This window comes from Falco cherrug, chromosome 5 (genome assembly GCF_023634085.1).
Source record: "Falco cherrug isolate bFalChe1 chromosome 5, bFalChe1.pri, whole genome shotgun sequence".
In the NCBI taxonomy this organism is placed as follows: domain Eukaryota; kingdom Metazoa; phylum Chordata; class Aves; order Falconiformes; family Falconidae; genus Falco; species Falco cherrug.
This window is the reverse complement of record NC_073701.1, coordinates 7,297,246-7,324,015: the sequence shown is the minus strand read 5'-3', so window position 1 is coordinate 7,324,015 and position 26,770 is coordinate 7,297,246. Positions and strand designations below refer to the sequence as shown.

Genomic DNA, 26,770 nt, shown 5'->3' with positions numbered 1-26,770 from the left:
CCTGTTTTATTTTGCATGACTCCGTTGCTCAAGCAGAAGGCAAGGGCTGCACCAACTGCTGCTGTTGCACGTGCTGTGAACTGCCTTGTGTGGCGTTTTCCTCTGCGGACCCGATGAGCTGAGTCCTGGCCCATGGACAACGCGCAATACAGCATCCAAGGGGTAGTCTGTCTGGTGAGCAGACTTCATACTTGGGTGACACCACTGCGCACCCACACATGATTCCCAAACTGCTCCCCTTTGTAGGGCAGCATACCTGGGACATAAATTGCACCCAGGGCATTGGTAGGAGAGTTGGTTCAGTTCCCAGGCGGCCAGTGCAGACCTGGCGGCCCAGCAGCCAAGAGAAAATGCCTAGTTGGCTACAACAGCAACTGTGCTGAGACCTGGGAGTTTAAAAATGGGTGGGTTTTCCTCCGGTGGTGCTTGTCTATTTATTGGCTTGATTGTAATCACAGCCGCCTTAACTTGTAACTGATACTGTCCTCCCTGCCGTGTAGATGATGTTCGCTTGGGTATCAGATGCTGCTGTGTGTGTTTGCTTTTGTTATCACCCACCATCAGCAGGTCTCTTTAAAAGGCCAGATCTGACCAGACACCAAGGAGAAGAGAGAGATGCCATTTATTGTCTTCCTTCTAGCTGATCAGCTCTTTCCCATCACATAAATGCCAGTGAGGGCTGACTAGGATGAAAATCCATGTGGCACATCCTTTGATCATGCATAATGTATCATGGAGCGTTCAGCAAACCAGATACTCCCAATTAAACATGCACAGCCTTCTAGGCACACGGCCTCTCTGCACCTCCTGCATGATACCTGGCCTCTTTCTTTCTGAGCCACAAGCCTGCACGGCTTTGAGAAATATGGTTGTACGCCTAAAGCTAAGGAGGCCACACTCAGCCTCTGGCACCAATGGTGGCCTGACCTTGAGGGTATCTGGCCTGTGTGGAGCTGGTGTGGGTCCAGTAGGCTAAGGCTGGTGGCCTAAAAAGCAGGTCTCTCTGCTGGCTGCCTCAAGCTGGCTCTGCATTGTAGCCATGGGTCACTTAGAGAAGGGTGCCACATTGCAACTTGTCCCTGACTGCTAGCTTAACGGCCTGGGGAGGGTGGAGGTGATGGTGGCCAGACTGCTGCTGGAGATCCGCGGCGAGCATGCTGAGGCTGGCTGGGTGGGTGCTCCTCCATTCCATTTCAGGCAAGGTCATTCTTGCAGGCGACCTCCAGACTAGGTACCAACTAGGTGGTACCAAGGGTGGGCCTGTCTTACGTGCACTCATCCCAGTTCCCAAACCCCCCAAAACCCCAAACTAAACCAAACCAAAACAGAAGATGGAGTTAAAGGTGAGAGAACATACTAGTAGCTTAAGGGCAAGAAAATACGTGTAACACAATACTGCAGCCGAACAGGAAATTCAGAGGTAAATCCAAGTGTGCGCAATACAGCATCCAAGGGGTAGTCTGTCTGGTGAGCAGACTTCATACTTGGGTGACACCACTGCGCACCCACACGATTCCCAAACTGCTCCCCTTTGTAGGGCAGCATACCTGGGATGTAAATTGCACCCAGGGCATTAGTAGAAGCGTCGGTTCAGTTCCCAAGTATGTAAATCCAAGTATGCTTGGATTTACACGTGTAACGTTTACCATCCTTCAATGGCGCCACAGGAGCAAGGCACCTGTGATGATGGAGCACATTAACGATGGTGCATTAAATCCTTTTTTGTAAATTATTATTATTTTCTGTTTTCCTGTAAGGTACAAGCGTAGGATTGATGAGAGCCAGGCAGCAGGACGAGTTCCCAGGTTGAGATGCCGGGGCCCCTCGCCTTCTGGCCTCCCTCAGCTCCTCCCTGGTGGGACACAAGGTAACGTCCCTTTAAGGTCACCCCGCTGCCCCCCCCGCGTCCCCCGGACAGCGTCCCCGGACTCTGCAAAGCGCAGCGCACCCGGCCGGGGTCGCGGGAGGGGGGAGGCGGCTCTGGCGGCCTCGCTTGGGGAGCCCCGGGGGGGCCCCGCCGGCACGGGGAGGAGGTGCCCCCACAGGGAGACCCCGGGGCCCGGCGGGTCGGGCCGGGCAGCGGCCGCGGGGCTGGGGCGGGGATGGGCAGAGGCGTTTGTGCGCTGCCCTGAAGGTCACCCGCAAGGGCGGCCGTGGCCCGTTGTTCCCCCCCCCCCCCCCGCCGCCCCCCATCCCCGCCAGGTGCTTCCAGCGGCGGCCGCTCGCACGGAACGTTCCGCAGCCGCGTTACACGTGAGCGGGCCGTGGCGCGGCGGGACCGCAGAGAGGGGCGGGCGGCCGGCGCCGAGGGGGAGGGGATGGGAGGCAGCCGATGCTCCGCGCCCGGCCGACCAGCCTGCGCGGCGCGGCGGGGCGGCCCGGCGGCCGCAGGAGCGGGGACCCGCAGGGCGCGGGGGGGCCGGTCCGGCCGGGCGGGGCCTTTGCGGCCGCGGGAACGAGCCACGCACGGGCGCGTGCCCGCGCCGTACAGGTGTGCAGTGCCCGCGCACACATGCGCACGCGGACGTGCCTGCAGCGACCGACGGGCGCGCGCCTGCTGCCTCCCGCCTCGCGCCCGGTGCGCGTGTGCGCGCGGCGCGGCAGAGCCCAGGTGCGCGGCGGGGCGGCCCGGAGCCCCCGCGCGGCAGCCGGTGCCGCAGCCCCCCCCCGCCACGTCCGCTCCGCCGCGCCCGCTCCGCCGCTCCCGCCGCTCCCGCCGCCGGCGCACCCCCACCGCGCTCCGCCCGCCGCCGGGCCCCGCCCCGTCCCTGCGGAAGGCCCCGCCCCGCGGCGCTCTGTCACCTCCCATTGGCGGAGCCGGCGGACGGGCGGAGCCGGCGGTGTATATGAAGGGGCGCGGCAGGCGGGGAGCGCGGCTGCTCTGTGCCCCGTGGGCTCGGCTCCGCTCCTCGCCGCCCGCCGCCGCTCCCGCCCGCCCGCGCCCCCAGTCGCTTCCCCTCCCCTTCCCCCGCCGGGCCGGTGCCGCCGGCCGCCCCGCAGCGCGGGCGGGCGCACCCAGAGCTTCCCGGTGCCGCGGGGCGCGGAGCCCGGCCGGGGCCTGCCCGCGCAGCCCGCCGAGGGCTAGCCTTCCCCCCGCCGCTCCAGCGCCCGCCCGTTCGCCATGGCCCGCGGCAAGGCCAAGGACGGCGACGGCAACTGGAAGAAATTCATCTGGAACTCGGAGAAGAAGGAGCTGCTGGGCCGCACCGGGGGCAGCTGGTGTGAGTGCCGGGCCGAGGGCGCCGGGGCCGGGTCGGGGGGCGGTGGCGATGCGGCGGGCACTGCAGCACGGCCCGCCCCGCCTCTGCCGGCTGCGGCGGGGCTGCGGCCCCCGGGGAGGGCGCCGGGGCTGGGGCCGGCGCGGCCCGTCCCGTCCCCGCGGGGTGAGCGCGGGAGGTCCCGTCGTGTCGTGGGCGCCCTGCGGGGGCCGGGGCGCTGCCCGCCGAGGTGTGACTGCAGGTGGGGCCGGGGGTGAGGCGGGCGCGGCCCCCGGCCCCGCGATGGAGCCCGCGGCGGACCGACCTTGGCGAGGGCGCCTCGTCCTTGGGTCTCCTTCCCCCGCGGCTGGCCCGGCCTGGGAGCATCGCCGTCGGGGGAGCCGGCACTCCCAGCCGTCGTCTGCCTTAGACCTCTGCGTGGCTGTTCTTTTTTCCTCCTTTTTCTCTGGATAAAGGGAACCGAGCTCGTTTGACCTCGTCGAGGGCAAACAATTGGCTTTTAATGCCCCCGTGAGAAGGAAATGGCCATGTGTGCATTTGTGATTAAATGCTCATCATGTATTTATTAGGTGCTGTACAAATAGCATTTAGACTAAGAGGCTTTTAACGTTTTCTTTACGCAAATAGATAGCCTTCCAGTTGCTGCCAACCACAGCTGGTGTGCCACCCTTGCGCCGTTGAATTCGGCTCCTGTTGTAATGGATCAGCTGGAGGTGCCACATCCGGAGCTCCCAGCTTTAGCTCTGGCGGGTGGACTAGAGCAGGCTTCTGCTCTATCCTTACGTGAGCAGAATCGGGTTGTGGGTGCGCATGGATAGGTATTTTCTGCTCCTGAGGCACCAGGCAACTGCGCAGTGCTTCAAATGCGGAGGCTGAACCAGGTCCTTCTCCCAGACTGCCTGTACCTATCCACCTAGGACTGATTTCCATTTGCGGAGCTGATCTGCAGGCTGATGGTCCGATTCCTCTGTTAGAAGCCTACCTGTTGCAGGAAGCTTTCTCGTTCAACCCTGTGGTGCTCAGTTGCTAGACCCACTGTGTATTTGCTGAGACCTCGGAGTGGTTTTGACCTTTAAGGTGTCTTTGGTGTTAAAAGCATCCTGGCTGGGAACCTGATTAAATAAGCTACCTCCCAGCGTTTGCCTTTTGATGTTACAAAACTCAAAGGCGTTACGCTGCAGACGACAGCATTAATGTTTGGTTTGCTACAACAGCACCTCCTATGACCGTGCTCTGGAAAAAATTTCCACACGTCCCTGACGTCACAGCCATTTGCTTTACGCTGCCTGGATACCAAAGAGTGCTTTTAACTCCTGGAGCGCCACGCTACTGCACCCAGCTCTGCCTTCCTGCCCTGGCTGCCTCTGGTGCACATGAAGAAGATGAGAAGGTGGAGTGCCTTTCTGACAGAGTCCCTCAGCCTCAGAGTCGCTGGCTGGCCCTCCTGCTTGCCTGTCTTTCATAGACTTGGAAGGAAAACAACCAGAACCACCTGCTTTCATCGGGAGGCTTCTCCAATGATGGAGCTTTTTTGGGAGGGGCTGGGGAGTGAGGAGGAATGCTTCCACCTACTGCTTCCTCCCCTTCCCTTATAGCTCCTTGCTTCAAGTCTTTTAAATAAACCACCTCTTTTTTTTTGTGTGTGATTAGATGAAGACAGTCCGAGATGAAGCAGACTCTCCTTCAAGTACTCCTTGGCCGCTGCGCTGGCCTGCTTGTTCCTGTAGCCTGATTAGCATATAGTTGCTTGGCACGGTCTGGCTTATCCTTCCTGTAGGCGGCCTGGTGATGCCTAGTACGGCATGTTACTGTGCAGTTAATCATTTGAGATAATCCTTGTAAACTGGTAACTGATACCCAGTCTGAGCCATGCCGTGTCTCCAGGTTCTTCTCTACTCTCTGCTTCCCCCCCCCCCCCCCCCCCAATTATTCTAGGCATCTCCCTTTAGACCAATGCTAAAATCAATCTCTCATTATGATGTACTTCACCTTTTAATTGGTACGAGCAGCGCTGGAGTGCCTTTGCAGACACAAGGCTGGTAAATGTGTGGTACTGTGACACGTCTGAGGACTTTCCTACATTTGAGTGCTGGAGTTGATTTGGGACCGAATTCTGCTCCCGTTGTCTGTAATGGAGGTGGATAGCCTGAATTACTAGGGGACATGAAGCTCTACAATGGCTTGTAAACCTGAATGAAACGTTTACTGTGGACTCTCCTGGATATAGCTCTGAGGCCTAGAGCTTTGGGAATGGGTGTCCTTCAGAGCATGCCCATAGTAAGGCTTCTGGCGGTTGGGCACTTGCTTTGCTGAAAGTTTGTCACCTGTGATGCTGTGTGATGGTAGTGCTGGGTCAGCCAAGGGATCCTTCAAAACATGGAAGAATGCAGTTTAATTGCAGATTCCAACTCACGGATTTCTAGGTTTTCAGGGGCTCATGCTCCCAGCCCGTCTTAACAACTGGAATGACTTACGTTTTCTGTCCGCATCGGGGCGTAATCTCACTGTTAGTACGTGCCTCTGCAGCAGGGCTTGGCGTCTGAATTCAGTGCGCTGGGCTCTTCCTTGTGAGTGGTAAAAGTTGCAAGTTTTGTCCTGAAATGTGACTGCCTTGAGGGCTTGATTCGATTCCTCTTTCTGTTTGTTTTCTCTTGCAGTTAAGATCCTCCTCTTCTATGTCATCTTCTACGGTTGCCTGGCAGGTATATTCATTGGGACCATCCAAGTGATGTTGCTCACTGTCAGTGAATTTGAGCCCAAATACCAGGATCGAGTGGCACCTCCAGGTAACTAAATAGGAGGCCCATGTTTGACTTGGTGCAAGCTGTTCTGGGGAGGCGGCTTGGTTACTCACCTCCAGGAGGATGAAATAAGCGTGTCGTTGCTGCAACACATATTTGTAGGGGGTGGGTATGTTCTCAGCCTTCTGTGTTAACAGTACTGGGGCTTGAAGGCAATCCTGCTAGAATTAAAGGTTGCATCACATAAAAGATGTCTCCCATCTGATATGAGCTCAAACCTGGATTGCTCCTCTTCCCCTAAACCAGAGTGATGGAGTGAGGTTAAGAGGCTTCACTTGGGGATGAGCTGTATGAAGAAGCTGGGTTCAGTTTATTTTTCTTCATAGCCACTGTGTTCAAGGGTAAGTGAAGGGACAAAGGTACAGCGTTAGCTTTATCTGTGAAACTCGGGTGCACAAGGAGAAGGGGGACGGTACCAATTCTGAATATGCTTAGCTGGGTTGTGTTAGCAAACACTGAACTAAACGTGAGTGATCTGGAGTAGATCCACTAATTTAGATTTACTAATGGGCATTTCACTTTGGTCTGTTGTGGGAGGTTAACGGTGGGTCTTGTAGTTGCTGATGCATGCATGAGCTATCTTCACTAGACAAAATAAGCCTCTGTTCAAAATTAAAATCATCGCTTGAGCAGTGTCTGTGGCCGGCCTGCCTTGGGTTAGGGGCAAATGGCATAACTGGCCCCTGCCGCAGGTTCCCCGCTCTGCCTGCTCAGGCTCTGCTGCACTGTCTGATTCCCGCCGCAGCCAGCGGCAGCTCAGAGGGGGGGAGCTGCGCAACTGCTGCTTTCCCACATTACAAATGACCTTGAGGCTGCTTGGCACTGGGGATGGTAATGATCTGTCTCCGGTTGCTCTGTAAAACAGTTCAGAAGCTTTTAATAACAGTGGTATTTAAGTGACAATTGTGAGGCTGATGGCTTGTAGCTACAGAAGTTGGCTCTGGTGTCGCATGGTGTCTTACAGCCGCACTGTCTGCAGTGCTATGCTGGGATTATTCCCTGCCCTAACAACACAGGGAACCTTACCATCACCAAATGGTGTTATCTTGGCAAAGGGTCGTTTTCCAGATAATTGCTATTCCACCAGCACTTTTTTAAAGACAGAACGGAGACAGCAAGTGCTGTGTTGGTGCGTGGCACGTCTCAACATACCAGCACGGCTGGGGTAAATGCTGTCTTAAGCACTGAAAGTGGCTGTTTCCATCTCTGCAATGGGCTCTGACATTTGCAGGAAAGACTAAACTGTCACTGATACTGCCCAGAGCCGCTAGCTGCATCTGAAAAGCCAACATGGCTAATGGTGGAGTAGTTATTTTAATAGTGTGTTTTTCCCCGGCTGAAGCCCAGTGGTCTCCCCAGACGTGAAATAATTAGTGAAGAAGCCCATGGATCTTGGGTCACATCCAGATAGACCTGCTGTTTAGCCTGATGTCACATAATTACTCATTCTAGGTAAACTGTTCGCTTTCTGTGTAATAGCAGTTTGCAATTTCAGTTTGAAAGCAACTCTGTGGTAAAATTTCTGTGTGAGATTTCAGCCTGCAAAGGATTTTTATTCATCTTTTAATTGCAAACTGCACCAGTTTTTCTGGGGCTTAATCTTTTTTAACCAAAAAAGGGAACTGGATTTTGAGACTCTCTTGTAGCGTGTACTACAGAAATCAAAATGTCAAAATGGAGGAAGAACGAAAAGGTCGTCGGAGATCTTTGTAATGGGCTTTCAGGACATGCACTGAAATCAAGGGGAGGGAACAAAATCTAGTTCCCTAAATGTGACAGCAGGCAGCCAATAAACAAGGGGTTTGAACCCAGGTGTAATAGCATGTATATATAAGTTTAAAGAAATAATCACCGGTTAATAGCACAAGGTCCTCTGCAGGGCATCATGTGACAGATCTTTGTACAGATGTGGATGAGCCGGGGGTAAGGCATGGTGGGGGTTGGCTCTTAATACCGTGTCCGCTCCTTATCCTGTAGCACAGTGGCCGTTAGACCACAAGTCAAAAATAGCCTTTGAATGCAGGCTTTCAGAGACGGCGCTGCGGGGACTGGCTGCACTGCTGTGTTTGGGGGGTCAGCAATCCCCGCGCTCCCCGGCGGTGTAGGGCTCTCCCCTGCGCTGCAACACTTCTGCTCTGCTGCTGACAGACACGAGTGGGCACGTTCACTCCTGCACTTGGTGAGCATCAGACTTGATTTTTTTTTTTGTCATCTGGGACCCCAGCAGACTATGAACTGCATAAAGTGGGGTGTTGTGCAATTCTAATTCCTGGTTCTTGTGGGAAGATTTGCAAGCAGAGTAAGTATATTGGCAGCTTGATAAGAGCCCTGGGTTTTTTGGGAAACTAGAAAACACTTTTATTCTTACTACAGTGCTCTGTCCTTCCTGGGCAGTCACTTTTGTGTCAGCCTGAAATGGCTGGGAAAGGGGAAACTATACTTCAGGATTTTCAGGAGAAAATGCTGTAGGGGCTGCTATAGTATCATTCTTGCTCTGAAATACAACAGATTTTGTAACAGCAACAGAACCTACAGGATGTTTTATTGAGTTATTGACAGGGGTATGACACTGAAAGCCATAAAGCGCTATTTTTGCAACCAAGTGTCATTAATATGGTAATTGCTTTCAGTATTGAACACAACAGGAGTGTTCTGCTGGGCTTCAGGGCAAGCTGAGTTTTTGTACCTTTCCATGATAGTATTTTATTTCCCTCCTCTTTTGTCTTGGGGGTGGGGGAAGGGACAGTGCAGTTCACCTTGTCCAGCCTTACCATTGCGACAGCCCCAGCTCCCAGTTCCACGTGTGCTGTCGGCTCAGGCTCTGCTTTAAGCACAGAGGACTCGCCCTGCTAATAGGGAAGGGTGAGGATGTTTCCTCTTAGACACCGTGTACTGGGTGTGTGGAGAGGAATACTGTTCTCCTCCCCTTCCCCACCCCAGTATGAACCGGGCTGTGTATCCTGCCATCTTGTGGCGCGCATCCTATGGCACCGCATCCCATCCCTGGGCTGGGGGGGCGCGGGGCGAGAGCTCGCTGCTGCCTGGGGCTCTTGAGGTGGCAGCTGCAAGGAAGAAGCCCTGCTCAAGCCAGGAGATTTCGGGTGTCCCTGCTTCAAGTGTGCCTGGGCAGCGCGTCATGGAAAAGGCAGCTCTGGTGTGTCCCCCCCGCTTGGCTTATTTAGCTGGGGTGGTGGCAGGGAGGCCCCAGGGAGTGTGCGCTGCCTCCTGTGAAGCTGCACTTTTCCACTTCTGTCTCTAGTCTCAGCGCCCATGTTCAGAAAGCCCTCTGAATCTCAAGCTTCAAGGATGTCATTTTTCAGGCAGACTCTGCTGCATTTGTAGAAAACTTGCACCTGCTTTTTGCACTTTGGGGGTGGGGCTGGAGGGTGACCGAAAGCTTGGAAGGACATTGCTTGGTACGGAGGTTTTCAAATTTACAAATTTTGTTCAGCGAGCTGGGGGGGGGGTGGTACGTAGAAATGGTGTAGTGATCACTGTTTGCCATCTGTGTCATCCCAGGAGCATTCAGATTTGTTCTGAACAAAGATTACATGGAACTTGGAAACTAGCATTGCATGATGAGCAGGGGTGGTTACGGTGGACTTACACAACCATTCCTAATAACAAGCCTGACTTCCCACTTCTAGTTTCTTCCTTGTCACCCTCAAGACACTGTTTTTCCTGAAGTCCTGCACTTGCAGCTTAGAATGATAAAATCAATATGGAAAATCTGGTTTTAAATGAACTCAAATAAATGTGATTTTAATATGCAGCAGTGTTTTGGAAGTGGAACTGCAGCTGAAAAAAATTAGATGACTTCACGTGCTGTTTTGGTGTCTTTGTACATCCACAGAGTTAGAAAGGCAACAGAAGGTGGTGTCTGTTACCAAGTAAAGGCATCACTCATCATTTATGTGGACAGTCTCAGTCAAGTGAATGTAAGAATCTTATTTCCTAGCAAAGCACTCTTAAAAGCCAATTGCAGAAATTTTCTAAAGTAGTTTGTCAGTATTTTAGCAATAAGTCACTTGATTGTTCTGTGTGTGAAGAACAGCATCGCCACACATGACACCACGGTGCGTCTGTGGTAACGGCATGAGATGCAGAACTGAGGCAGACGCAGGTTATAGTCTGAAGATGGGGAGAGGGCTGTTTAGACTCCTGGCTATGAAAGCACTTGAGGCATTGGGTCATCTGGCCCTTCCCCCATGAGACTTGGCTGCGAATGGCCTCCTCGTGTGCATGGAGCCCTTAAGAGGCTTATTCATGCCTGTCTCGTACTGGAGCCACTTCTTCAGGTGTCTAGCAGCCCATGGTAGTAGCACAGGAATGGCTCAGGTGTGTGGTTTTTTCTTGTTTGGTTGGGGGTTTTTGCCCCTACTTGCTTCAGTTCCCCAGTAGGGATGAGAGGAGGTTTTGGAAAGGTTGCAGAAGTTTTCTGCAGAGGTTACTTCTCATCATACCAAATCAACATGCGTGTGGTTTTTTTTAAGCAAGACTGCCTAAGAAGGACTCTGTGATAGTGCTGCTCTGACAGCGGCACTGAAGCTTTTATTTTGGCTATGGGATGTACAGATGGAGAACAAAGAAGGGAATGATAGATGTGCTTAGAGCTTTGCTTCTGGTGCAGGCATGTGAGAGTGGAGGCTGCAGTGGAAGCGGTAATATATTTTTAATCGGGATAAAGCTATTTTTCATAACAAGACTTTCATCTTCACAAAGGCTTCCTTGCTTGCTAAAGAAAGCACGCGATGTATCAAAGCCTGGCCCAGTCTGGTTCACCCAAGCACCTGTAGATGCCCGTGGTGAGGGCCACGTGTTCGGTCCATGCAGCCCAGTTATGGCCACAGGCCGAGTCTGCCTGGCAGAAGGGGTGGCTCTCCCATACGTTCAGCTGGTACGGCTGCACGGAGGTGCTGCTTGGGCGTCGGTGCTGTTCTGCGAAGATCTGCAAGGCAGGGATGCTGTGGGGTGGGTGCCTCTTCTGCCAAACAAGTCACTTGTCTCCTGGGCGGAGGGTGGGTTTTGGGCTGTGTGTAGCAGTGGCTGCTCCCCTGACCAGCGAGCAGGGCTGTTCTGCTGGGTGGCTTAACGCACCACAGGGTGGGTATTCCTGACCCTCCCCTCAACTTTGCCATGGGTGCTTTTATGCATTACCATGGAAAAGACAACAGAGGAGGAGAGTTCCTTCATTTTAGAGGTCCTGAGTGAAACCAATAGCTTAACTGCCTGCCTGAAGCTTAACAAGCCTGGCCAAGCTTTCTTCATTTTGATATTTATACACTTGAATGACACACCTGTAACCTGAACTCTGGAAAGGGCAGACCCAAGGAGAGGAACCAAGGCCTGGCTTGCTGTTGCAGCAATTCCAGATAGCCAGTGCAAGGGACTGAGCCTGTTGGCTTCCCAGCTGAGTGGTAACATGAGGAGGGCTTGGCAGGATGGGATTCTCATCCCTTACTAAAATTGAACCCAGCTTACTTATTTTATATAAATATTTATAACCGCTTGTGGAGCAAGGAAGCAAGTAATTGCTTGAAAAGGGGTTGAAATCCACTGAGTTTGGAGGGTAGGACATAATTCTGCCAAGGGGCATAGCAACTTGCTTCTAAACGTGTGATGCTCAGTCTGGTCAGTTTGTACCAGAGGGAGTTTTGAGCGGTTAAAGCTGCTTCCCGGAATAAAACTTGAGACCCATGAGCTCCTTGCTGGGTGTCTCGCAATCTTAGGTGACTAGGAGCTGCGTTTAGGGGAACAAAGCTAATCTTTGTCCTAGGTTACAAATTCCAACTCGGTGGGTAGTGGTGGCGGGGGGAGTGGTGAGCTGGCTTGAGGAGGGACTAAGCAGAAGCAGTCAAGTGGCTTTGGAAAAATCGCTGGAGTCACAAGCTCTCGTGGGCTGGGGCCAGCCAGCTAAGCTGCCGGAGTCTTGCACCAGCGGAACTTGTTGGCAACAGGCTTGTTCTGAAAGCTGTCAGAGCGAATGCCGCTCCCCTGCTCCTTTTACTTGTTCTTGCTAAAGTGGAGGTGACAAACTGAACACAAGTCAAGACCTCAGTAATTACAGTGGCCGCCACAAAAGCAGCATGAACCGCAGCTCTCATTTCTTAAGTTCAGGGTGTTAGCCACGCATCAATGCATTCAATTAAAACCAAGCTAACATCGCGCAGGAGCAGGTATTTCCAAGTCCCAGAATGAAGAACCAAGGGGTTGGTACTTTCCATCGTCCATAGGTATCACTAGTATCTAGTCCCTTCTCTTTTCCATATATTCTTTTTCTATTCATCCTCCTGAAGTCAGAATGTAGGAGAGTCTTTTAAACATCCCTCCTGTGTGGTGAAATTTCCTACTTGCTCGCTCAGCGCTGAGCTTCTGATGGGAGCGCTCAGAAGGCTGTTTCTGCAGTCAGAAACACCTGGTCAGGGAGCGAAGACCAGAGAAAGCGATCGGGCTGGTGGGTTTACTGAGGAAATGTCTCCAGCCCTGCGTCCTGCAAGGGAGACCAGACAAAGGCAATGTGGATTAGAACCAGCAGAGAGTGACCCCACCTGATGGAGGGAACCTCTCTCATTGTTTGTGAGCGGGCAGCTGATGTACCCTAAACGCTTTGTGTCTGGCTGGCTACACACGTGTTTAAGTCTGTGTTTTGCAGACTTTCAAGTCAACCTGTTAGGGATAACTACCCAGGAGTAGGCTTCTGTGGGACTTTATTTTGTGCAGTTGGTCTCGCAGGCAGACAGCTTTGTCCTCAGGGAGGAGGCAGAAGCTGGCAGGGGACCTGTGGTTGACTGTTTTTTCTTCAGGAAAACCTTGACTTGTAGCCTCCCTTCTGGGTTTTGTGATTATCTGCTCAGTGATACAAGCAGCATGATGAATATTCCAGGCTGTTGTTGGAAAGAGGAGATAAGAGCCTGTCAGAGCCTCCCCTCTAGTGAGCTTAAGCTGTTTTTGTGCAAGTCCTGAAGTCTGAGAAACAGAGATCATTAGGGTGAGGTATGTTCTTGGTGTGCATTGCATTGCCCAGAGGCTGTGGAGCTCTGAGGTGTGCTTCATGTTTCTTCCTGATTTTGCTTTTCTTAGGACTGACTCAAGTCCCTCAGGTACAAAAGACAGAAATTGCCTTTACTGCCTCCGATCCTAAAAGTTTTGAGCTGTATGTGAAGAACCTGGAGAAGTTCTTAAAGGACTACAGCGCTGAACAGCAAACTGAAAGCATGATATTTGAGGACTGTGGGGGTAAGTCTCGCTTGTTTCCTGCAGCTGGGGGCTCTGCCACATGCCTCTGCGTTGGGTCCAGCAGCAGCTGAGGGTGAGCAGCGGTGGTCTCTGACTGTTCCTTTCATTGTAACCAAGGACACGTTGGTTAACTGGCCCGCTGTGGTTTCAGCTCATTAAGTTTGGACACACCAGACTTGGCCAGAGATGTCTCTAGAAGCTTCTTGCAGGGGTTCTGTATGGTTGGGAACACCCGGATTTCACTTGGAGCAAGGTGCAGCTGACACTCAAAAGCATGTGGCACTGACCTTATCCTCTCTGAAAGCCACGAGAGTTTTACTGACAACTTGGCTAAATCCAGTGTCGGTCCTCTTGGTGCAGTGCAGTGAAAGATCTGGGAGGGACTGACCTCTAACACATTATATGTTATAACGTGAGTGAGACTGTTCCCGCCTAATACATGCATATAAAATCCGAGGGGAACCAGCTTGTAAAAGCTGCCAAAGTGGATTGGCATCTTTTTTGCCAATCAGACAAAAAGCTGAGCCAATGGAGTACAAACGTGTGTGTTCTCTTGTTGTCTGGAAGAATCCTCAGTTAAATTAAAACAAAAAACAAAAAACCACCAACAACAAACAGAAAACAAAAAACCCACAAACTTGCTGGTCTGGGACTGGCTCACGTGTGGGGGGTGGCTGGGTGCGGGTTGGTGGTGTCACTGACCTGCTGGGACGAGGGGGAAGGTCAAACTACACAGCGAAGCGTAAGTGTTGCTGTTCCCGACATGCGAAAGATCGCGTTGCAGATGGTTGTCTTTTCATTCCCCCGCTGTAACAGAGATGCCCGCCGATTACAAAGAGAGAGGACCATACAGTGATGTCCAGGGCCAGAAGAAGGTCTGCAAATTCAAACGTGAATGGCTGGAAAACTGTTCTGGAATAAATGATCCCACCTTTGGGTACAAGGATGGCAAACCGTGCATCCTCGTCAAGCTCAACAGAATTATCGGCTTCAAACCTAAGGCAAGTATCTCTTCCCTTTCTAGCAGAAGCCCCTGATAAGGAGGGGGGGTTGGCTGCAGATTTGCTGTGCCTGCTTTTCTGTCTCTGGAGAGAGAGCAGCGTTAAACCGCTGCTGCAGAGGACAAATTGTGAGACAACAATCTGAGTAACTGGCGTTAAAAACAAAAAAGCAGTGAAAGCTGGTAACAAGTAGTAATGAACCCACAGTGCAAACTCCTAGTTATTTATCTGGTAACTTCTGAGCCTGCTAACTGAACTGCTCGAAATGGGCATTTTCTTCAAATGATAAAACTCATTTTAAGTTCCTGTGTCCTTCCATGGGACCCTCCCAGACCGACTCTTATCTGCAGTAAGATCAGTACGTTGTGTCATGCCCCGATCTACTCCATTCTTCCCTCAGGCAGCGTAGAGTTGCCTGCCTTGCTAAAACCACTTAATTAAATGAAATAATGCTAATACTGACTGTTAGACTGAAACACAGGCTATAAAGCATAAAGTACATCTGAGAGTCAGGCACACCTCTTGCTGCAGGAAAGGTGAGGAGATCTTTAGGTTATTTAATGCAGTTTCTCAGATGCTGTGGGATGGCTCTGTCACCCGTTAACTCTGTGCTGCTGCACCTGAAGGCATGTTTGCAGTAATGCTGAAGGATGTTGATCTGGACAGGAGCGGCTTTTACTTCTAGGGTTTTTCCCCAACACATGTGAACGCTAGGAGAATTCCCTAAGAATTCAGTGGCAGAGCACATGCTGAGGTGGCGTGCAAAACCGCCACTCCACCTTCTGGGTGGCAAGCGGCGCGAATGCTGTGCTGAGCCGCCTTCTGCGCCATCCCTCAGCGCGGCCGAGGGTGGGGATTGGTGCTGTCTACCTAACGAGTTGTGAGGAACGCTTTTCTTTGAAGGGAACCTGCCCTGTGCTAATGGAAATTAGTTCGATGTTGGCTTTTCTGATCCCGGGTGGAAACAGGGGGTGTGTTTTAGCAGGAGTGCGCTGTGCTTGGTACGTGGTGGCTGTGGAAGAGAAGGACTTGGTGTGTTCCTCCTCCCTTCTCTGCCGCAGAGTTCTGAACTGCCCCAGACGGCGTCAGGCAGCAGGGTCTAGTCAAGGAATGACTTTACATGTTTCATTTAGAAAGGACGCGTGCATCCAAGGCAGTAATTGTTTTCCTTATTCACGCTCCAGCAGAGACCATGTAGCTCCTGTGCCGGGTGAGGGGTGTGTGTAAAGTAGATCTGAGACTTGCAAGGTTGTGAAGGAAAACTACTGCAGCTGTTACGAGACGGAAGACCAACGTCAAAGTTGGCACTCCCACCTTCCCCCCCATGTACTTGGAGCCTTTGTCCTTCCTTGTAGCTGGTGACAAAGTTCAGCGGCGTCAGGCTGTGGCTGCCACTTTTTGTTCTTTCTTGTGCCTTTCCAGCCCGATCTGCACATCTGGCGGGCAGGTGGCAGCTCCGCCGGCAGCGTGTCTCCCTGCCGCTGCCCGGGCTTTGCGCAGACAAGCCCCACTGGCTAGCACGCTGCTGTGAAACACTTGCCCTAGTGACAGCGCGAAATTAAAAATACCCTGGTTGGCTTGCCTTGGTATCCACGGCAACCACAGCGTGAGAGCAGACCACAGGTCTGCTTGGGTTAAGTTCTCCTGCTTCTGGTTGTGTGACACGGCTCGTCTGTCCCAAGAACCACCGCCAAGAGCTGTTGCCTCTGAAACTGAGCTCGAGGGGATTCCAGTTAATGGCACGGCTTTGGTACCACCGACCTTTGCTGCTGCAAACGAGCTCCAGTCCATAAAGAAGTGTCCGGTGTGTAACGTCTCCTCGCTTTGGGTTTCTTCTAGGCTCCGGTGAATGAGAGCCTCCCTCCAGAGGTTATGGCAAAGTACAACCCGTATCTCATCCCCGTCCACTGCACCGCCAAGGTAAGGTGAAATACAACAGAGAGCTGGGAAGGGGCAGGGGAAGCCTTAGTTTTTATGCAGGTGTACTTACCCCTCTCTGCCTTTCCGCAGACGGCGGGGGTGGCTCTCTCTTGGGGTATCTCCCCCTTCGGAACAGTTTTTCAAAACCCCACTGGTGGCGGATGGCAGTTAGCGCTGCCCTCACAGGGAGGGGCGAATGCAGGGCCAGACAGTGAACGGTGTCCTCAAAAATTGCTTCCAGGTGCTGTACTGAGCCCTTAGCAGGGGTGGCAGGGAGAGGGGCTCCAGGGAAGAGGTACTTTATTTGGTATTGTAAAGCAGCGGAGAAACAGTGAATTTTTTCTTTTTTTAGCCAAAGATAGTACAGTGGTGGGACAGGAAGCTGCAGTGGTTTCTGAATGAGTATGAGGTTTTAAATTAAATTTATTTTTTTAAAAAAAAAAGTAAAGAAAAGCCCTGTTCCTGGCAGATGCATACCAAGAGGTGCTTACTGTGTTGCTACTGGTTAGACAGCACTTAAGTGTCCCCTCTGCCTTTGGGACATCCTCGTGCTGCCGCGGTGAGTGATGACCCAAGTGAGGTCATGGCCTTGGTGAACAAGAACAGACGCTGCCAGGGAAAAGGGCTGCAGCAGGTGGAGTGTGAGCGACTGTCACTGTTTTTCCTTTTCCCACCTCTAGAGAGAGGAAGATGCAGACAAAATAGGCACAGTGGAGTACTATGGGATGAGCGGCCACCCTGGCTTTGCCCTGCAGTACTACCCCTACTATGGCAAGCTCCTGCAGCCGCGGTACCTGCAGCCACTGGTAGCAGTGCAGTTCACCAACCTGACCTACGACGTGGAGGTGCGCGTGGAATGCAGGGCCTACGGGCAAAACATCCAGTACAGCGACAAAGACCGCTTCCAGGGACGCTTTGATATTAAATTTGACATAAAAAGCAGCTGATTGTAAGCACAACTCTCTTCCCACCCCCACCCCCTCCTCCTAGCCATTTAAAAAGGTTTAAAAAAAAAAAAAAAAGAACAAAAAAGAAAACCTACTAGTCTTGAACAAACTGTCATACGTATGGGACCTACACGTAATCTATATGCTTTACACTAGCTTTCTGCATTTACTAGGTTAGAATGTAAACAAAGTGTAGCAATAGCGACAAATATTTATTCTACTGTAAATGACAAAAGACGACAAAATTGAGCCTTGGGACACGCCCATTTTTACTGTAAATTATGATTCCATAACTGACTTGTAGTAAGCAGTGTTTCTGGCCCCTAAGTATTGCTGCCTTGTGTATTTTATTTAGTGTACAGTACTATAGGTGCATACTCTGGTCATTTTTCAAGCCATGTATTGTATCTGTTTTCTACTTCTTGTGAGCAAAGACTTTTGCTGTCCAAGGTGTAAATACTCAATGGGACTAGAACTGGCATGATATTTCTCATTATTTTGTTCCTTTTCAAAGAAAGGCCCACCTGTGAGACTATTTAACAGCACTCCATAAGGCTTCTGACTTTTCTGTGGTGTTAGGGTATTTTATTTGGAGGGGTGGCAGGGGAAACTAACTTAAGTGAAGTTAAAGAGAATAGATGATTGCGTACTGTGCTTTGTAGCGAATGCTGCCTCTCTCTCCACCTTTTCCCTCATCCTCCAGTATGTTGTGTGAGAGGCCGGGTCAGACTATCACTCTCCTCAGTGATAGGCATAACTCTTTGCTTTGTATATTTTTCTTTTCTTTCTCTCTCTTTTTTTTTTTTTTTTTTTTTTCCTGCTGGAGGCATCGCACACTGTGGTGCTAATGTCTTTATTGAATGTTTTAACCATTTTCATGGTGGAAGAATTTTATATTTATGCAGTTGTACAATTTTATTTTTTCTGCAAGAAAGTGTAATGTATGAAATAAACCAAAGTCACATGTTTGAAAATAAATCTTTATTTTAAACTTTATAAAAGCAATGCAGTACCCCATAGAATGGTGTTAAATGTTGTCTAAAGTGCAAAACTCTATGTTCTAACATGTAATACTAGCCAGGAGTACAGTGCTCTTGTTGATCTTGTATTTCAGTCAGGTTGAAACATTGGACAAATAAATGAATGAACACACATTTGTGCGCATGTCTTTCATGGTGGGTGAGGACAGAGGCCGTTAGTTGTCCAGAATCTTGAAGAAGTACTGCACCTATTTCAAACAGAAAATAAATCTTTATCATTCCTGGAACGTCTCAGCCAAAGGTAGTTGAAACATCCACTGGGATTGCCTTAAGCTGCTGCTCCCACCTGGGAGCAAAGGTGTTGCACATCAGCTCTAGGACCGTGTGGGCTGGCGTTGGCAATCTGTTCTCCCCTCTCCCTGGGCGGCGTTAGCGGCTGCTGTGGTGCACGTGCCTGTGATCACACCGGTCTGGCACCCCAGAAGCCCTCGGCGTGTTCACCGTTACTGCACCCTCACCGTGCCTGGAGGCACAGGCCACACGCGCTAGTAGTAACTACAGTTTATTTTACTTTCTAGTAGTAACTGTGCTGCAGGTCCAGAGGGGAGGGCACACACTACAGAGCTAAGCAGAAGCCACGGAGTCTGACGGCAGCACCGTGTCCCGTGCTGGCGCTGGGCGCAGGCCGTGCCGCCCAGGCGTGACAGGACGTGGCAGCTGGCTTCCTGGAGTCAGGATCGCTTTGCGCTGCGTGACGAGATCACCAGGGAGGATTTCTCTCTGTGAAGTGACAAAGCATGACTGTCCTAGAGCAAGCTGCTTGATAAAGCTTTCCTAGCTGGAACGCATGATACTGGAACAGCAAACTGCTAAACTTTTTGCCATCTGCTAGAGGGAAAAGCATAGTTAGGGTGTGCTGGGGTGGTTAGTGTGTGCGTTTGGCTGCTTCACGCTACTCCCAAGGAGCAGGAGCGAGCAGAAATCTGACCTGCAACTGTTTCATTTGCTGCTGTATGTTTATAGCGAGGCAAGGACTGAACAAACGCTGTGATTAAAGCGTGAAAACACTCCTGAAGGAAGCGGCACCTGCACAAGAACTGCAGGAAGGCCGAGCCGTTTTGACTCCCAGTAGTTGGTGGGTGCACTGCCACCATTGTGGGGGGAATAGCTTAGGATTTGGTAGGATCCCCTACAATTCAATACAATTTTTTACAAAAATTCCAAAGATCCCCTATAATAGCAAGTGCATGGTCTGTAACTATAAAAAAAAAATAAACAACAAAAAACCAACAAGAAAACCACCCCCAACAAAAAAAATCTCACAGTTAGTAAATTAAAAGAAGATAAATTAACTATGAGTGCAAAGTCCTAGCAGGAATTAGTAACAATGGTTTATTCCAGGAGCTGGGATAAACATTGTAGAAAACTTCAGGTGCCTGTGTTGGCTTCAGTGAGCAAGTGTCAAAAGGTGCTCTTAGCACCTACCGTTAGTAACAGTACACAAAATAAAGCAAAACCAAACCTTACTCCTCTCCCCATCCCCTTCCAGTACCACCCAGTGACAGCCAGGATCACTAACGACGGCGGCAGCAGGGGCAGCAGCCACCCCAGCCGCACACCCTGCCGCCACGCACTGCAAAGACCCAACTGTTCACAGGCCCCGCGACACCTCTGCCACCCCAGGGCCACACGCGCCCCTGCCCGTGGCCAGACCCGTCCGTCCCCCCGTTAGAACACTGCTGTAACCGGTCAGACCTAGCAGAGAGACAGCACGAAAAGGCTGCAGGATGGTTAAAAAAGCCAAACCCCCACCAAAACCCCAACACCCCCCCTCCCCCGGACAAGCAGGTGTAGACTTTTGGCTGGGCAGCCAGCGGCACCAGGACTTTTGGTACACAACAGACTTGACACTGAAATGACCTTTCCCAAAATGCTGCTGACACAGCCTCGCTGTGCTGAGCGGCTGCTCAAAAACCTGGGGGAACGGGGTCAAGATGTGACATTTTAGCAACGCAATTTAAAATCTGCCTCACTTTCAAGATTTTTTTTTAATCAGCGCTGTCGTGCCTGTGTAAAATCTGTTCTCCTCAGGAAGGCGTCGCTTTCCTTACTGCCTAATAGGGCAGCACGTTACAAACCGCCAGTTCGAACATGTTGTTCTTCCTGCCAGATTGGCTCAACATAGTTAAGTATAATTGTAGCCATTAAAGTGAATTTCATCTCTCTTCTTGCTGATAGAGAACACCTGCCTTCCATGGTTAGAGACACACACAAAAATACAAATAAAATACAAAGCCGAGAGTGAGCCAGGCAGACACATTTACAGAACCTTTAAGGCTGCGTCTGCACGAACACTTGCACTCACACACGCCAGCAGCCAGTTTTCCAGCTCTGAGCGCTGGCACTTCTGGCTCCTGTCCCCAGTCTGGCCGAGGGCGGCTGGCCGGCACAGGCCAGGCACGACCCTCGGCGTGTGCGGGGAGCTGTGCCAAGAGCAAAGGAGAAGGCCAAGCGCGGAGCAGGCTGCTCCCTTTCAGCTGTAACTCCGGGCGCGGGCGCAGCCGCAGCCTGGGGCCGCAGCCCCGCTCCCCTGAGCCGGGCAGGTTTCCTGGAGCTGCCTCTGCTCCCGCCGCTTCCCGCGCTGCCAGGTGATGGTCCGGCCCTGCAGCACACGCCGACACCGGCGAACACGCCGACACCGGTGAGCGCTGCCCTCGCCCAGCTCCTGCTCACTCGACAGCAGCAACAAAAAGCATGGTGCTGTTCCGGTCCTTACCAGCCCTTGATTTTGTGCAACTGATTTTCCCAGGCCAGGAGGTCGAACAGCCTCGGCTTGCCTACCCCCGTGGAAAACCTCTTCCTCCTCAGTTAGTTTTTATTGGATCATTGAGATCCATGCAGGCTGTACCGGCAAGGCTCGGACACCAGAACAAGCACACTACATATTGTATAACATGCAAAACTAGGTGCCGGTATGTTCTCTTTATACATAATTACTTCTATGTGGGTCAGCTGCCACCCAGCTCCCATTAAAACCAGCTGAGAGCTGGCATACCTGTGGTACCTAGAAAGGATCCTCCTCTCCAAGAACTTCCCCCCTCAGGAGCACGGCAGTGCTGAACAAGAAAATCCAAGTAAGGGCCACCTGTTACCCCACTCACACCACAGCCTGGCTCCCACGACGTGACAGTGCTTTGCAAAAGAACCAAGGCCGAATATTTCAGCACTCGCAAGAGATCTGGGGTAGCGAAGAACCCATTCTAAACGCACCAGGTCCTTTTCCAAGGGGACCAGCGGGACTTGGAGGTACTTGCAACTGGGCACCCGGCTGGGGGTCAGGTGTTCCAAAGCACTATGTATTTTAGGAAATACAGTTACACTCTTTCCCAGGGTCCAAGTACAGTACAAAGCGCAGAAAAGGGAGCTGTGCCTGTACGCAACACCTCAGCAAGCCTCACATTCAACCCAGGGCAAGTCAGCTTCTCTGAGCCAGCACACCTCAGGTCGCTGCACAGCACCCAAAGGTAGCAGAGGACAAATCCACACCAGGGACTGATCTGGAACCAACCAAAGGCATATCACTGATGCCACCCAAATGCTTTTCAAATTACGCTAACGTTCAGGCATGCTCAATCCTTCCCAGGGATGAAACAGGATTAAATTTAACATCAATACTCTCCTTACAGATCCCTGGAACCATCCACCCGTTTTGTAGCACACAGCTATGCCTGCTCTAGCTCTCGTTCAGGGACAAATAACAGTAACACTCAGGAAGTAATAACAGGCGAATAACTGTGACCTTCTGGCTCTGACTCTACAAACTGCTCCACCGAGGAGGAGCCGAGAGCTGCTTCTGTTCCATGAAGTTTTGCTTCAGTCACACGTGCTCTCTGCAAAACTCACGTTAATGAAGCTGGCTGCTCCCTCTGGGTGCTTCCACGTGCTACTGGAAAGTTTCAGGAGTTAATACAGCAGGCAATAACAAAATCCAGTCTAATGCCCTGGCTGAGCACAAACAATTATCATCTGAACATCATGTGCCCTAAAAGCATGGAGAGGCCTGGCAAAATTAAAAAGAGGGAAGCAACTCAAATGAGGCAGCCATTCTTCCAAGGGAGAGCAAAGGATCTTGGTAACAACACAGGACCCAGCACAGACACAAAGTGTCCTGAAGATTTCAAGTGTAAGAATTACAGACACCTACAATTCTATTCTCCTCCTGCCCAGAAAACAAAGCAAAACGCAGCGCTGATGGGAGGTGCCAGCTGAGCAGCTTTCGAGACAGATCTTTTGCCTACAGAAGGACAGACAAGAGACCCCCTGGACGGTACCAGTATATCATACAGGCAGCATGACAGCTTGCCTAAAAGCAAACCCTGGGTGCCCCAGCGTTCACGGTCCATTCCCCTTGTTCCCTTGGGCTGGGTAAGAGACCCTGTTAGTATCATTCATGGCAGAAGCAAGGGGGCTGACGGGGAGACAAGCTAGTAGGAAATACGCTGAGATCACAGGTCCACTTCTCATCCATCACCAAAAAGGTGACGGCAATTTCAGTCCTTCCTCATCTCTGCCCAGCCAAAACTGGCAGCCAGGAGATGGAAGGCTTTTTCATCCCTGTGCTTATTTAGAGCCTGTCAGTCATCTCGGTGCCTTTTGCACAGCTGGACACTCACCAGTACCCTCTCCCCAAAACCACCACAAAACCGTATCTCCTTGGCTCAGCGTAGGTATCCAGGCCCATGATCCAGAGAGTCTTTGCTGACCTAAAGTTTCAGCATCAGTACACTCTCCCCAAACACTCAGGTCTTACAATTTGTTACAGGTTATCTCAGTTTGAGGTCACTAGTAGGAACCAAAAAATCTCTCTTTGCCCATGAATCTTGTTCGTACATCAGCATGAACCTGCCAACTCTGTTAGCACGTGCACTTGCTAACACCTAAAATGCATTTCAGCTACAGTTCACTCTGCTGACTCACAGACTAAATCGTTAGATTAACACACTGAAAACCCATGGATTCATACTATCCTTCCAGCCACAAGCAGTCCAGAAATAAAAATGGTTGTCAAACAGGGTCTACTTAGTCACTATATTATTTGTTCTGAAAATAAAGAATTATTTTCCCACACAAACTCAAAGAAGTTTGTTAAAAAAAAAAAAAAAAGGGAAAGTTAGTCACTCCTGCCTCTCTCTCAAGCATCACGCACTGTAAGAAATAAAGCCGGTCAGGCTGCCCAAGGCAGAAGAATTTGTACACATGCACTTCAACTGTCCAAGTTAATTTCTTAAGTAAACTGGGACAAAAAGCTCTATGCACCAAAAAAAATGAAACTCTGCAATGGAAGGTTTTATTAAAGAAACACTACAGGATAACATAGAGTACATTCTGCTTTAATGCTATGTGCTGTTAACAGTCACCTCAAACATTGCATGTGGTTATGATCAACTCTGAAAACAGAGTGAAAGAGATGGGCAAGGGAAGCTATTTAGAAATTGTACCATAAAACAGATTATTAGATAAATCTCAATTCCAAACAGGATGTAAATAAGAGGGCAAGACAATAATTCCTTACATCACAATCAAAACACCAAGCAAGCAAGTTTTATGCTATTTACTCTCTAATACTACAAGAAAAATAAGTGAATGCAAAACTTTTTTAAAATAACGAAGTGTTGTTTTTTACATCATACATAACTACTGTGCTGACTCAGATCACTGATTTCTGAGGTAGATACTTGCAGATTTAATAAGAAGGTACAAGTTCACTGCATCTCCCCATTCCATGGTATAAACCAACTGCTCAGTAGCTGGGGCTGAGCATTAGCCCAGGACTCTCCCACTCCTCCTTTAGCAACATCTTTGGTCACCATCAGAAGAGATCATTGGCCTGGTAGAGCCACTGGAATGAAATAAAGTGAAAGGTCCTGGCTCCCATCACACATGAAAAACTACAACATGACGGTGAGTACTGCTTTCCCAAGGATCCTAAGCAACTCACTGAGTCACCAGGATCGCTGCCTCTGCACTTCACACTTGAAGAACAAACATCTTGAGGAACACTTGCCCGCCTCGAAATTGGGACTCCTGTGGGCCTCTTGCATGATGCCCTTGAACCCACCAGCTCAGGTACGGACAAGATGCTAGGCACACCACCACAATTGTTGATGCAAGCTGCAAACAAGTCCTGAACACTGCATAAAAACACTGAAAAGAGAACCCTGCTGCTAGCACCTGAAGTATAAGGAAAGCCTGGTTTGGATGTGTTCACACGAGCCACAGGCATTGTGGGTGCTCCTCGCCAATGCTGAGCTAAGCTTCTCCAGCCCTAGCTGTTCTCTCAGACAGCACTGACGGCCATAGTCCTCACGAGCTCCCAGGTTACGGCCAATAGAGGAGGAAGTGGTTGCAGAGAGAGAACGAGGACGTGTTTCCACCCACATCACGGATTCAAGTGAGGATGGAAGCAACAAGCAAATAAATACAGTAGAAGGCAGCCAGTATTTAAAGATCTTCCTGAGCAACCAAGATGTTCTGCAGGGTAGTTTCTGGCCCGGGGACACAATGAGCTATGACAGGTAAAACAGTAACAAAATACCCTGAAAAAAACCCAACCAAACAAAAGCACCACCCGGTTCACAAGTACTGGCCTTGCATGCACCGTCACAAGCCCCTGTGTAGACTGTGGCTCCCTGTGCTCACAGAAAACATCCCACCAAATTAGTGGCATAAATTCCCCAGTGTAGTGCTCGAAGTACCTTCTGAGCACCATCGCTGAATCTAGAAAGATCCATTCCCCTGTGGAAAGGGTCAGCATTAAGAGGCCAGTAGCTCGTTTCCAGTCTCAGCAGCCCTCTGCAATTTCAACATTCCTGCTGGGTGCTAACCATGTACTGTCATGAGAGAACTAGACTCTTGACACCCGAGTGTCCAAGTTCCTATTCAGTAGCTGGACTGAGTGAGGCCGCTGCCAGAGAAAGCACACAGTTCCTGGGTTGTGGCTGGGCAGTCTCGGCACACTGCCTCTCCCCAGCAGAACAGCAGGAACTACCACTGACACCAACGTGGAAGGAAACCTGGCCACTAAGCACCTGTGACCACTTAGGAGAAGTGCCTCTTGCTCAGAGACTTGCCTACCTATCTCGGTAAATCTCAGATATGCTTGAGGTTAGATCATTCCTGCCTATACACCAATGCACTTAGGGCTGAGGAGGGAGAATTCAGCTCTGACTGAAACCAGAAGATGCTCGGTGGCATCACAGAGCCCTACACTACTGCCACCGCCCTTTCAGGTGACCACCGCATTTTGTTCTGTGTTTGCACAGCTTCTAGCACAAGATCCTCACAGCCAGTGTCTAAGCCCTCAGAATTATCACAACACAAAACCAATACTGGTATGACACTACACTTTAAATAATTAGTTGTTATTACTTACGAAAGAAGAAGTGGTTTCTAGAGCTTGATAAACCCCGAACTCAAGATACCTCATGGTGTTAGCATCTATGAGAGACAGGAAATCTTGTTCACAGTCTTTTACCCATATTAACACATTTGGCTTTGTTTTTTTCTTCCCACGTTCCACATACATTTCAACACATGTATGCAGATAGCTGACCTAAGTTCTCCTCTTAATTACTGCTAGTTTACAGTACTCAGTCAAGGAAGTTGCACCAACAAGGGAAGGGGTAAACCCTACACAGAAAGTACCGCTATAGCTAATCATTTGCCTATTTGACCTCTGAGAGAGAGGTGGGAAGTGCAACTGGCTGAGGTCAATAATAGCAATCCATGTAAAAATATGTTTGCATCCCACAGCAGTGTGTGCTACAGGGCAGCAGTGCTTCTCCTACTCCAAAGAAAGGTGCGGGACCACTTGCTCAAGAAATGAAAGGAGATTCTGAGCTTTTACATGACACTCTAACTACAGTGCCCCCGTACTGCTCTTGCTGTACAAGCTATGCCTCTGGGCTTTTTTCTCTCCTTTGCTGTAGTCTGCCCGTCACGCAGATGAGTTACAGCTAAACTGTTGCTATGCTTCAGCTGGCGGAAGAGGAGTAATGGGAAGAGGACCTGGGCTTTTTGGTTCAAAATGAGAACGTGCCGAGGGGAAGAAAGGAAGCAGCAGCCTCAAAGACACAAACTGGGCCTCAGATGAGTTATCAAGAAGCGTCATGCCTTCCCTCTGCCTTGACCTCCCATCCACAAAATTACCTTGCTCAGCGCAACATGAACACGTGCCAAAAGCCAAGCCCTGTTTATCGCGTAGGTTACCTTCAGGATCAGGTGAAACTTCAAGAGCTTTGGGAGCTGCTTGGTTCACACTCATTAACTTCTTTCTGGCACTTAGAAACCCCAGACTTGGCAGAACAAGGGGCAATTGGACCTCGGATCTTACCCAGAAGTGGAGGCACAAGAGCTGAACTATTTCACAACTCTGTTTAAACACATTTCTAGTTTGGTTTGCTTGTCTGTCCCACAAGTATAATAATTATACAACCTATGTTCAAAATTAGGCTGCAAGTGACCTGATACCACATAAATTATTTTTTTTAAAAGCGAAATCACCAACATGTATTCAAAATCCATCCCTCTACTATTGCTATTTTTAATTTTAATTTCTCTTCAGATAGGCCTAGGCAAAAAGATTACTTAATTCTCTGTACAAGTATA

The 26,770-nt window shown here is 50.6% G+C and overlaps 2 protein-coding genes across 2 annotated transcripts in view; one reads left to right on the top strand and one right to left on the bottom strand.

Annotated features, from left to right (window-relative positions):
- Positions 1-2,858: 2,858 nt before the first annotated feature.
- Positions 2,859-18,277, top strand: ATP1B1 (ATPase Na+/K+ transporting subunit beta 1). The gene is made up of 6 exons (XM_055712679.1): positions 2,859-3,221; positions 5,876-6,004; positions 13,100-13,255; positions 14,072-14,256; positions 16,096-16,176; positions 16,857-18,277. Exons 1-6 carry the CDS (start codon positions 3,122-3,124, stop codon positions 17,121-17,123), a joined length of 918 nt encoding a protein of 305 aa, XP_055568654.1. The 5' UTR covers positions 2,859-3,121; the 3' UTR covers positions 17,124-18,277.
- Positions 18,088-26,770, bottom strand: part of NME7 (NME/NM23 family member 7) — a 94,861-nt gene continuing 86,178 nt past the window's right edge. The window contains exon 12 of the mRNA XM_055712678.1: positions 18,088-18,351. Within this exon, the coding sequence (XP_055568653.1) occupies positions 18,319-18,351 (33 nt within the window). The 3' untranslated portion in view covers positions 18,088-18,318. The remainder of the gene's footprint in view (positions 18,352-26,770) is intronic.